Here is a 13528-nt window from a genome sequence, read left to right as displayed (position 1 = left end):
TCCAGCAGAGTAAATTATGTTTTTAGAAGAAGTTGACTGATCCACTCATGGGCTGGAAATTAATGCCCTCCCCAGTAGAATATTTGGGGTGGGAGGATGATGGGTGAGGTACACATTGCCTTCCCACCATGTTCCCGAGAAAGAGAGTGATGGCTGGGACCCCGGATAGCCTTCCCAACCTACTGCCATTGAGAACTAATATAAGAAACTAAAGCCAACTTAAGGCCCTCATCCTGCTGTTTTTGGCATTCACCTGATAGACAGGGATTCACCATATAAAAGACATGGCAAGCAGAGCTGTGTGCAACTCTGCTATTATCACCAAGCCAAGAGATTGACCCTGGTTCAGTGAAGAGTACAGGAGGGCATAGCTGAAGCAGCACCAGACATCCCTCAAAATGTTAACCTGGTGAAGCTGTAAAGCAGGGCTACTTCTGTCCCAAGCTGCATAAACAGCCAGTGATAGAAGGAGCTAAACCATACTGATCAACAGATCAGATCTCAGCTCTAGACCTTTGAAATCCAGCCATGACTGGTGGTAGGCAATTAAATAACTCACTAGAGAGGACTCTCCATAACTGTGCTTGAACTCAATGATATGCGAGCCCAGTATATCAGTGCAAAAGAAACACCTAATGTATTTGCAACAATCCTCATCCAGAGGGCGGCACGGTGGCACAGCAGTTAGCACTGCTGCCGCACAGCACCAGAGACCCGGGTTCAATTCCCGCCTCAAGCGACTGACTGTGTGGAGTTTGCACATTCTCCCTGTGTCTGCGTGGGTTTCCTCCGGTTTCCTCCCACAGTCCAAAGATGTGCAGGGTCAGGTGAATTGGTCATACTAAATTCCCCGTAGTGTTAGGTAAGGGGCAAATGTAGGGGTATGGGTGGGTTTCGCTTCGGCGGGTCGGTGTGGACTTGTTGGGCCGAAGGGCCTGTTTCCACACTGGAATCTAATCTAATCTAAGTGCCATGAGAATGGCCCATCTTAGCCTCATCTACAGTCCCCAGCATCACAGATACCTGTGTTCTTATTTTCCTATTGTAATTGTGGATTTAGTATTTTAGAAAATCCCAAATTATAAATCATCAAAAGTCACTTGTAGAATTATTTGTGTGAAGTAAATGAAGCATAAACGTTTGAGCACTGGTATTAACTGATGGTGGTATAGGCAATATAATTGATCTTACTGTTTCTGGACTAAAGAAGGGGAAATCAGGTACCATTGGCATTGAGTAGCATTAGATAAACTGTTTGCACATGCAACCGACAGATGACAATAGGACTGGGCATGGCTCTGAGCTATATACCTCCCAACATCTAATGTTAAGCTCACAGGGGTTTCCTGATAGGACACTGGAAGACAGCTGGGAGTCAATGGAATGTTGCTTTTGCGTGAGTCCCCTTTTTTTTTAGTAAAGAAGACAATGGAGTAAACAATGAGAGTCAGAGAGAGGGGAAAATACATCTGAGGAGAACATTTCTGTAAACAAAACTGATCTCACTTTTTTACTTTAATAAAAAGTTTATAAGAACTAACCTAATTGCCATCTTTTCTCTAGTATTGTGTCAAACAGCATTTTATTTCTTGGTAATATTATTTCCACATGAAAATGCAGTTGCTCACTTCAGTTTAATAGGCACTTGGAAAACAATAAGGTCAGTGCCACAAACACTAACCTTTTTTCTGGAAATAAGTTCTGAAATTAGAGCAATGTGTTTACTATTTATCCACACTTCCAAAGACATAGATTCTAATATTGTACGCACAAAATTACAAAAAGAATTCATAGGCAAAGTGAATGGGCTAAAACTTAACCAATGAACTTTGAAGTTGAGAAATGTGAACTTTAACAGGGTAATTTGGAAATGGAAAACTACATTTTTTGCTATTTTTATTCATTATGGGGTGTGGGTGTCACTGGCTAGGCTAGCATTTATTATCTGTTACTTGTTGGCCTTGAAAAACTGGTGCTGAGCTGCTGCCTTGAACGGCTACAATCCATTTGGAGTTGGTAGACCTACAATGCAGTTATGGAGGGGATTCCAGGATTTTGGTATAGTGATACTAAAAGAACGGTTCTATATTTACAAATCAGGATGGTGAGTGCCTCAGAGGGAAAGTGATGTTCCCATGTATCTGCTGAAATTGCTGTTCTAGGTGGCTCTGCTTGTTGGTTGCAGTGGCAGCAGTCTCTACCACTGACAAGATGCACTGCAGTAACTCACCAAGACTCCTGTAACAGCATCTTCTAAGAAACAGCGCAACCAGCATGTTCCACCCTGAGTGACAGTCCATCCTGACTTGAAACTATATCATGGTTCTTTCACTGTCAAAATCCGAGAACTCCCTCCCTAACAGCACAATGAATGTTCCTGCACCTCAGTGACTGCAACAAATTTAGGAAGGCAGCTGACCACCATCTTCTTGAGAGCAATTAAGGAAGAACAATAAACGCTGCTCCAGCCAGCGATACGTATGTTCCATGAATGAATAAAAAAAAAATTAACAGAGAAAATAGCAAAATGTAACACTTTATCCATGTCATGAGGTGAACTACAACTTTTAATAATCTAAATTCTGAACATGATCAGCACTAAGCTTAATGAGAAAACTTTGTTTGCTTGAGTTTCCTGACCTGATTCTGAAGACTATTTTGAATTTAACTTTCATCAAGCGAAGAAGTTTGGAGTGAGTTAATATCTTGCCGCAAGCAAAATACAGTCAGCTGGTCTAGAGCTTGGTTAACACCTGGGACTGCACCTCTTAATCACTCCCAGGTGACCAGATTGACAGCAGCAGGACAGGTTCTCACAATGCTATCCTTCAGAGGGCTCACTGTCAATTCTTACAGAGTTGTTTTTGTTTTACCACTGCTTAGGCAAAGTCAAGGATATATGATGGTGTAATGTTGAAATAATCTAGAATGTTCTCTGAAATCAGGGAGGCAGCAGGATTTATTGACTATTGTCACCGAAGCTTTTAGGTTTGCAAGAACATGAAATGAAGTTTGCAAAATTTTAAAGTTTTGCAAAGAAGGTGCAGGGTCTCCACAGAAGAGATTTTTGAGAGCACTTCTGTAAACTGCACCTGACCCAACTCAATTTCACATGGACAAGGAACAAGAGGAGGCCATACAGCCCTTCAAGCCTGCTGTGCTATTCAATAAGATTCACGGATGAGCTGATCTTAACATCAGCTCTACATTCCTGCATATTCCTGGTAATCTTTCATCCTCTTGACAATTAAGAATCTGTCTACCTCTGCCTTAAAAATACTTAATTTTCATCAAGGACATCATGGCATCACTGTGGCCACTCCTTCACCAACCTAGAGTTTCAAACTTTGGTAAGGAAGGCACTGCCAATGGATATGAATGTCAATGGCACATTGAATCATTGTGCACCTGAATCTTTTTAGGTGGTAACAGGTAACATCATGAACCTTTCCCAGTGTGCCATTCTTTAGAGCATCTGGGAAGAAATGTTTTTCCTCAACTGGGATGGACAGGATGAGAGAAAATGTGGCATTGCCATGAGAAAAGGTGCACCATTGACTGCTAGCATTCTGGAGTCTAATGTCAATGCGGAAAAGTTAAAGGAACTGCAAGGACTACAATTTCCTCAATGTCTAGTTGATGCCCAAACATTTGCAGCACATCATAGGACCTCTCTCTGAGCTTCCTGTCCTGCATGAGATCTTAGCTGGCATTCACTGGAGAAACAGGAGAATCTTAGACAGCAGACACCAGATGTTACTTCAGAGCTGTGTCTGCCAATATTGTGAGGGAGAAGGTCACCAAATCCACTGTGGAAAGGATGAATTGAAGCTTTAAATGAAGACCTGGGTCAAATTGTTCAGTGCTAACATCTGCAGGACTGCAGCAGTTCAAGGAGGTCGCTTACCATCACCTTCACCAAGACAATTAGCAGTGAGTACTAAATGTTGGCCGAGCCAGCACTGCCCATGTAGGAAGATTGGAACTGGCATCGGCCTTTCAGCCCCTTGAGCCTATTCTGCCATTGGCTGATGGGCAGCCTTACTCCATTACCTGCTTTTCACCCATATCCTTTAATACCTTTGCTTAACAAAGCTTTATCTATCTCAGATTTAAAATGAGTAACAGATCTAGTGTTAACTATTATTTGTGGAAGAGAATCCAAAGCTCCATCATCCTTTTTGTGCATAACAGAACTTGTAGGCAAACTCACATTGAGGGGCATTGGCGAATGAGCAATCTTTTCCTCGAATTTGATTGCAGTCCATTCGTGCTCAGTGGTCCATTACATGCAGATTCTCACTCTGTACCAGCCCTTAAGGTATATACTTTTTCCAGCATATGAGTTGGTGGCTCCAAGTGTCAGATCAAATAATGTTGTATTCTCAATGCTGGTGTGTGATTTCTAGCTCCAGCTTGTTCCTGACTTGCAGTGACAACAATCCTTAAATACTGGATCTCAAATCAGAAAGGGATAGTGGGATAAAGAAGAGGTTTATGCTCTCACTATCATACTGGAAAGATGAGGATGCTCAAGAATGAGAAGGCCAGCAAGCAGTAACACAGCATCATCGTGGAGTGTCCAGTGATAATGGATGCTTTGGGCTGTATTGCAGCTAGACTGATGATGCAGAGTACCATTTCCTCTGTTGGACTCAGTGGATGGAATTGTGTAGCTCATTTCTATTGCACACCACTTTGTCTTGCAAGACAGAGGGAAGAATGTAAGATATTACTTGGCACTGTGCTTGGATGATATGCCTGCCACAGCTAAATTATTGGATCTTATGTAGAAGCAGTGAGAGGTAGGGATGAGCCTTTGTTTGATGGAATAAATTAGAGAATAATGTTGAGCATCTGAAGTCATAGCTCTTAAATGCACCCTCCGTAGCCTGGTTAAGGATACCTCACCTGTGATCTGACTGACTTCCACTAACAATCTGACTGACTTTCCCTGTCCCACACCAACATCCTACGTGAGATGACTGACCCGCACATCCAATAATCTGATTGATCATACATTGTGTTCTAAATGAATCTACCCAGTGACATGGCTGTTCTTCTGCAATCTGGTTGTTTGCATCTGGGAAACAGAGAAATAAAATTAAATCAGATCCTGTTGTTAAATTTGTCATGACCACTGATTAGCTTATATATTTAGATTTGCCCCCCTCCCCCACCATTCGTTATGAATGAGCAGGGCCACTGTGTCGGTGTAGACTGTTCACTGAAGATTTGGCAAGGAGCTTGAGCCATCAAATTTCTGACTGTTGACTAAACTGACATCCTCTTAGGGAATTTCCTAGGCTTTTCAGCATCTCCATTTGCAACAAAAATTCACAATCATATAATAATCTCACCATACTCTTTGCTCCATGCCAAATAATTGCGTTTACACTCAGCCATTTTGATTGCTGTTCTGAGGTACACAAATGGCCTGGTAGTCTTAGAAAGTCCATTCCCTACAATGACACCCCAAGTCAGGCAAGCTAATGTAGCTGCTGCACTGTACGAAAATGGCCATTGTATCTTGATGTAAACTATTTTATCACAATTAAGTGAATTATCTTTCAGATGTACCTCACTCTGTGAGGTGACAATTGATTCCCAGCTGGGATAGTCAAATGCGAAGCAATCCTGGATTTGATTGTGACCTCAATCAAAATAATCCTTTCCACTTTTCTTCTACATTACTCTTAGCAAATTAAAACAAGCACCTGAAAATATAAGCTACAGCAGTCCATGAAGGAAAATAAATTACCAAATGCTATTCAAACAGTATTAGCGATGGTCAATTGAGCCACAAAGAGAATGTGCCACTTCCCACCTCAACCCACCCAATCCCACCTCATCTCAACCACCCTAAAATTCTTTCAAAGTGCAGATGGAAGCTATTCAGCCCAGTGTGCCTACACTTGGTTGTTAAATGAAATTGGTTACTTAGTGCCAATTTCCATGCCCTTGCATGTTATTTCTATCCAAATAGTCATCCAATGCCCACTTGAATGCTTCAGTTGAACCTGCCTCTATCATACTTCCAAAAAATGCATTCCATGCCTCAACTACTCAGACTGAAAAAACATTCTCACTTCACCCTTGCTTCTTTTGAAGATCACTTTAAATCTATGCCCTCTTGTTCTTGTTCCTTTTGAAAGCTGCTTTTTCCTATTTAGTCTATCCAGTTCACTTGTGAGTCTGAAAACCTAAGATTTTCTCTTAGCTTTCTCCTGTCCAAAAAGAACATTCCCAGCTTCTTCAATCTGCCTTCATAACTGAAGCCCCTCATTCCTGGAACCATTTTCATTAACCACTTCAGAACTCTCTCCAATGTGTTTACACCTTTTCAATTATATGGCATCCAGAATTATACACGTTACTCTAGCAGAGGTCTAACAAGTGTCTAGTATAAGTACAGCACCACCTCCTTGTTTTTGTACTCTATGTTCCTATTGATAAAGTTGAGGATGCTATACACTTACTGCTCTCTCGACTTGTCCTGCCATTTAAATAATCTGTAAATAGATATAATACACAGGTGCATGACCCTGACTCAACAAAACTCTTTGGGTGATTTAACTTAATGGTTCAACCTTGAACCATGTATTCCACCTGCCTCAGGTACAATCACAACAAAAAATGTTGTGGTAACGAAGTACTCTCTAATCATGTTGTTCAGCAGCCCATTAAAAATGCTTTTAAACTCCTGCAAAATAAATTTTCCAAAAATTCCAGTATGTTCAATAAACTTGACCATTGGGCAAAAAGGTATTTAGAGGCATGGAGTCATAGAGATGTACAGCATGGAAACAAATCCTTCAGTCCAACCCGTCCATGCCAACCAGATATCCCAACCCAATTTAGTCCTGCCTGCCAGCACCCAGCCCATATTCCTCCAAACCCTTCCTATTCATATACCCATCCAAATGCCTCTTAAATGTTGCAATTGTACCAGCCTCCACTGTATCCTCTGGCAGCTCATTCCAAACGCGTACCACCCTCTGCATGAAAAAGTTGCCCGGTAGGTCTCTTTTATATCTTTCCCCTCTCACCCTAATCCTATGCCCTGGAGTTCTGGACTCCCCCAACCCCAGGGAAAAGACTTTGTCTATTTATCCTATCCAAGTCCCTCATTATTTTGTAAACCTCTATAAAGTCATCCCTCAGCCTCCGATGCTCCAGGGAAAATAGCCCCAGCCTTTTCAGCCTCTCCCCGTAGCTCAAATCCTCCAATCCTGGCAACATCTTTGTAAATCTTTTCTGAACCCTTTCAGGTTTCACAACATGTTTCCGATAGGAAGGAGACCAGAATTGCACGCGATATTCCAACAGCGGCCTTCTTCACTATCCTATCTACCTATGAATCCACTTTCAAGGAGCTATGAACCTGCACTCCAAGGTCTTTTTGTTCAGCAGCACTCCTTAGGATCTTACCATTAAGTGTATAAGTCCTGCTCAGGTTTGCTTTCCCAAAATGCAGCACCTTGCATTTATCTGAATTAAACTCCCATTGGCCCATCTGATCAAGATCCCATTGTAATCTGAGGTAACCTTCGCTGTCCACTACACCTCCAATTTTGGTGTCATCTGCAAACTTACTAACTATACCTCTTATGCTCACATCCAAATCATTTATATAAATGATAAAAAGTAGTGGACCCAGCACCAATCCTTGTGGCACTCCATTGGTCACAGGCCTCCAGTCTGAAAAACAACCTTCTACCACCACCCTCTGTCTTCTACCTTTGAGCCAGTTCTGCATCCAAATGGCTGGTCCTCCCTGTATTCCATGAGATCTAACCTTGCTAACCAGTCTCCCATAGGGAACCTTGTCGAACACCTTACTGACGTCCATACATGTCACATCTACCATTCTGCCCTCATCAATCCTCTTTGTTACTTCTTCAAAAAACTCAATCAAGTTTGTGAGACATGATGGCCATGCACAAAGCCATGTTGACTATCCATAATCAGTCCTTGCCTTTCCAAATACATGTACATCCTGTCCCTCATGATTCCATCCATCAACTTGCCCACCACTGACATCAACCTCACTGGTCTATAGTTCCCTGGCTTGTCCTTATCACCCTTCTTAAATAGTGGCACCACGTTAGTCAACCTCCAGTCTATCAGCACCTCACCTGTGACTATCTATTATACAAATATCTCAGCAAGAGGCCTAGCAATCACTTCCCTAGCTTCCTACAAGTTCTAGGGTACACCTGATCAGGTCCTGGGGATTTGTAGATGCATTTCAAGACATCTAGGACTTCCTCCTCAGTAATATGGACATTTTTCAAGATGTCACATCTATTTCCCTACATTGTATATCTTCCAATTCTATCTGAGTTTATTTGCCCATCCACGTGATCTGTATAGTTTAATAATATCTTTGTCAATAAGTTGTAATGATAAAGCATTGTCATGTGTTTTCCAAAGCAATCGTAATTCCAGCACAGGTAGAAGCTGTGCATGGGGACCCAGAGGAATTGCTATCTTATCACGTTCTGAACAATGTTTTGCTCAGCGAATCCTCCATGCATGGAACCCTCTGAAAGGTTTGTTTTAAATTGAAGATTTTGAAGAGTTTTGATGGAATTAAGTAAAATATTTACTGATGAAAAGCCAGACTGTTAAATACATAGTTACTCAGGAATTAGCCCATTAAATTGGGCCCATACTTACCATACCACCTGCAACTGCTCCTCCCCCAGATGACTTACATACCGTAGCACTTACGCAACACACGATACTGCCCCAACCAACCCCCCCCCCCCCCTCCACCGCCGTGCTTTAACACTTGCAGTTGGAGAACACAGAAAAAGCAATTTGACACATGTAAATCAATATTATTTTAGCAAATGTTCTTGATGTACAAATGTTTGATGGTGTAAGAAAACAAAAACAATTTACTTTCCTGATTTGTATTACTGTACAGCCTAAAACATTACAATTAAGAAACTACTTACCAAGTTTGTATTGCAAAAGGTGTTAGCTTTCATAAGATCAGTTAAATCAGAACTTTTGCTTTTCAGTTACTATGTTAACTTTCTAATATTAAGCATTCTGTTTTGTTCCCCACAGGCCTTTGCAGGAAACACAAACTCAGATGGAGTAGTGAGACATGATTTACAGCATCCAATTACAGCACGCTATGTACGTTTAGTACCACTGGACTGGAATGGTGAAGGTCATATTGGGTTGAGAATTGAAGTCTTTGGTTGCCCCTACTGTAAGTACTATTATAAGTATGAAATAGAACATCCTTGCATACAAACCACAGAGGTTTTAATGCATTTTGAAGGCTTATATTTGGACACAAGATTTGGCAACTTGGTTACTGTTTTGACAGTTCACTTAGCACGAGAGACATTTCATTTGAATGCAGATTCTACAGAATTTTCGGTTTTTAATTGAGGACATTGTGGTAACTTCCTCAAACCTCAGCAGCAAATTCTTGCTTTTGGCTTTGGTTTATGTTAGGAAACATTTCACATAGAAACAATAAGTGCAAATCTGGAAAAACAAGCATTTTCAAGAAGCCAAATATTGTGTATTTTGTTCGGAGGGAGAGTGGTATTTTAATGTAGTTTTTTTTGGAATCACAGAGATTCATTTGATTAGCTAACAGATGAAAATTGATTTGTACCATCCTCAAAGTTTCTCTGGGTGCAGAGAGGTAAGTCGGAACAGACCTAAAAAGAGAATAAGTTTGATAGCTAAAGTAAAAATAAACAACTTTGCCAATCATTTTTGTACATTTCCTGAGCTGGAACAGCAGAATGTATTAATATTTATCTGGAAATATATTGGCCAACACTCATGAGCTCATGATGTGCCTATCATGCTTTTTCTAAAATAAAATGTAGCACAATGTTAACAAAGCAAACTAAAATGTCCCCTTTCCTTCCCTGTATATATCATATATGTCCAATCCATCTGTAAGGATCCAATCAGTGAAGTTGAAGTATTTGTATTATGCAGGTTTGATTTTCCAAAGTTGTTTATCATAAAACTCAACACTTTCAAACTTGTCTGTAGCTGTGAATCATTGCCATCTGTGTGAATTTCATGAATAAAATTGATGATCATTTTTATTTCATTTTGTAAAATAAATTGAATAATATATTTGTTTCAGTCTATTGTTGTTGACAGGGGAAGAGAAAGAAACTGCAGCCCATACTCTTACTCTCTGTCATCAGTGTGGTTTTATTTGGCAGGGTAAATATGTGTGTTTCTTAGCATCCCACAGCACCTCCTTTAGCACATGGTCAATTTAACTAACTAGTAGCAGATTTGTTGTGAGTCTAAGATAAAGTTGAATATTTCTTCACACAAAGTGTAAACACTATGTCAATCACTCATCATACATGCATGGATTCAAGAACAAGTACAATTAAAGAAAATAGAGAATTTTTACAACCTATTATTGAGTGACTAATTTATAATTAATAGTTTTGTGACTAGCGTATTGTGAGAAAACTTTTGTTCTGGGTCATTTGAGACCAGTCATGCTGTTACAACTAACAGGAGCAGTGTGCTAGAAATCAAGCCCCACTTGTAATAAGTAGTAATTTTTGTTCAGTAGAGAATCCTGATCCATGCTTTCTATTAGCCTTGGCAGGACACTGATTTCTAATTAGCTTGAGATGTCAGTTCAATAGTTATTTCATAAATGAAAAAATATCTGTGCAAATTTATTTGAGTGTACTAATAGAAAGTTAGCAATATTGGCACATGCTTAGTAACTATGCTGCCTTCACCTTTGGGACATGTTTCTTACCAATTCCCAACTTAAGAAATTCAAACATTCAGTTGGTAGTCGAACCAATGACATGACAAGATTTTATTGTTTAATAATTTTAGAATCATAAGACGTGTCTGGCAGAGAAAAAAACCACTTTGTCCATCATATCTGTGCAAGCCAGGAAAAGAGCCATCGAGATTCAATTCACTTTCTTTGTTTGGAGCATAGTTTTGAGGCTGATGATACTAGAGGTACATTTTACTGTAGCCAAATGTGATAAGCAGTATTGTCTAAAGTCTACCTTTACAATCAACTGAAATGTGAAAATACAGAAGAAACGTTTCACTTGTTCATTCAGCACAGTCAAGAACACACCACACAATACATTTGAGTCTAACCTTTAATTCGGCATTTTGTTCTATCAGAATCAGTTCAAGGTGATTTTTAGCTCCCAAGGGTTTATTTCTGTTCTTTTCCTATCAAAACCTGAGAACTTTTAAACTCACAGCTATCTTTCACAGTGAGGGCTTTCCCCTGGAGATCTCTTGCACAAGCCAGGTGAATCTTACAGCCTCATTTTAAGTCCTCATGAACTTTTCAGTCCCAGCGCAAGCTCGCACCTCTATTCCTGCAGTTAATCACAGTGTCATGCTGTCTGGAGCTGCTGTCTTATCCTCTATCTCTCCCAGGGATCCCTGCGGACAAACCTTCTCTGAGTTTTCAGAGAAAACTTCAAAACTTTCCCCTGTTAAAGTTCACTTCCATGGCAACATGAATCACATGGCCCTTTCCTGAGCTAGAAATGCTAATTAACTATCCTTGAGGCCTGAACTCCCTGTTATGTTGGAAATAAATGGAAAGTTTGAAGCATAACTATTTACAACTTGACATTCTCAAAGTTTTTCTGGAAGCTTGAACTTTAGCTGCTTGGAATAACTCTCAAAGTGGATGCTTCTACCATTGCCTCAAAATTTAAGCAATTTGAACCTTCTTCCCTAGATAATAAACTGGATATCCTTTAATATCGAACAGTCAATCCACCTATTTTGTAGTCAGGTAGAAATCAGAACAACTCGCATGACCCCCTTCATTATACCTTAAAGAAATATGATTGAATCTTTGCATTTTTTGGGTAATTGTATTTCTGCCAAGTGTCACAGGGTGTTTCCCTCCAAGAGATCCATCAGTTTTTCTTGTGTGCAAATTCCCAGCTTAACCAACTAACATGCCCAGATGGCTTTCCTTCTGTCCATTTCTAGTCACTTCTCCAATTATATAACTGTGAGTAATTGCCATTATTGGGATATCCTGGGATTTCCTGGCATCCCTGGTAATGGCACCATCTTTGATGCTCAGCCAACGTCTGGTCAAGCGTTAGCAGTTCATAAATCCCCCTCAGCAGAGTGGCAGAGGAGTCACAAACCAATGCCACACATGGCATGTAAATAGCACTGATGACACTTCCTCAAAAACACAGCTGCACGGTCCTACACCTATTGTGGTCTAAACATCTGGTCACACAGATTACCTGTGTTAAGCCATATTCCCTCTTACAGCCCTCCAAGTCACTGCTCCTTCTACACATTGTAGGCCAGTATCTTGTCACTGTTCAATGTGGGAGCATTAGGTATAACAAAGTCTTCAATTACTTCAAAACATTCACTTTTATATACCAAAAGTGAGCACAACTCAAACGGAAGCTGCATTTACCTCTCGGAACTAAAATAAACTTTATGCATGTCAAGCACCAATGATTTTACAGTCACTGAATGATCCCAGATCCCAGCTCACATCTTCTGGAACCAGGAGTTAATTAAATCCTGTTTGGCTTGTAGCGCCTGATGCTGCTGTGCTCTCATGCGGAAGATGATGTTCCTCTTTGTCAGTGTCCTCGACCTTCTTCCTGAAGGTTTGTTCCCACTCCCCCAGTTCTTCAGCATCTATCATAACCTGTCTTTGCCTGCCTTAGTTGTATTGAGCACTACACAGCATGCTGGGATAATGTGACAAGCAGCAGAACCTCATTTTAGGTTGTCCTTTCATCATTGGAATTTGTTTATTATACCGATGATACTACCTCAGTTAAGGAGTAGAGTAACACAGTCACAGTCTTTGTCCCTCAGTAATCTGGCTTCCCAAATGCAGCAGGAACACTACAACTTCAAGAAAATTGGCATTATAATACCTTATATACTATACATTATATACTATAAACCTCTAGCATATTAATGGAGTGAAGCCCTTTCTTATTGATGAACTCAGCTGCAATATGATGTGAACCTATCAGCCTGATGTATGCAAAGTCTATCATATCTGCATGTGCAGGAGGACAGCTATGTATGTTGTTGAAACTAATTGCTCAGGATGTAGCACTGCCCTCGTCGGGGGTAGTTAGATGAAGTGATGTGGTCTAACACAAATGGCACTGGTTATGGTCTTAATACATTTGTGTATGGATAATTGAGAGAACCCACATAGGTTCCCAGTGACTTCTTGGCAGGACCAAGTTATGTAAAAGTTTGATGCAGCTGTTACCTTGATGGCCACTAGGATAGGATGGCCACCCATCTCTTCAGGTTGCAGGCCCTGCTCAAGTACCTGGCATGGCTCTAAAACAGTGACCTGGGACATCCTCTGTTTGTGCTGACACTGCACCTTTATCACCTGAAGGAAATAGCATTAAAGCCAATAGACTCTGGTTCTCCTATATCTTTTATGCAACCTGAAGAGATGTTTAGCTTTGACCTCATTCTGTGCAGGCTGCTTGGCATCCATTGGAAATAA

The 13528-nt window shown here is 40.6% G+C and overlaps 1 protein-coding gene across 1 annotated transcript in view; it reads left to right on the top strand.

Annotated features, from left to right (window-relative positions):
- Positions 1-13528, top strand: part of LOC122550254 (contactin-associated protein-like 2) — a 2198962-nt gene that overhangs the window by 1069254 nt on the left and 1116180 nt on the right. Inside the window, exon 4 of the mRNA XM_043691007.1 lies at positions 9082-9229. Coding sequence (XP_043546942.1) covers positions 9082-9229 — 148 coding nt within the window. The remainder of the gene's footprint in view (positions 1-9081; positions 9230-13528) is intronic.

The sequence above is a fragment of the Chiloscyllium plagiosum genome, chromosome 5 (assembly GCF_004010195.1).
Source record: "Chiloscyllium plagiosum isolate BGI_BamShark_2017 chromosome 5, ASM401019v2, whole genome shotgun sequence".
Classification (NCBI taxonomy): domain Eukaryota; kingdom Metazoa; phylum Chordata; class Chondrichthyes; order Orectolobiformes; family Hemiscylliidae; genus Chiloscyllium; species Chiloscyllium plagiosum.
The sequence above is the reverse complement of the archived record's forward strand: the minus strand, read 5'-3'. Positions and strand labels throughout refer to the sequence as shown.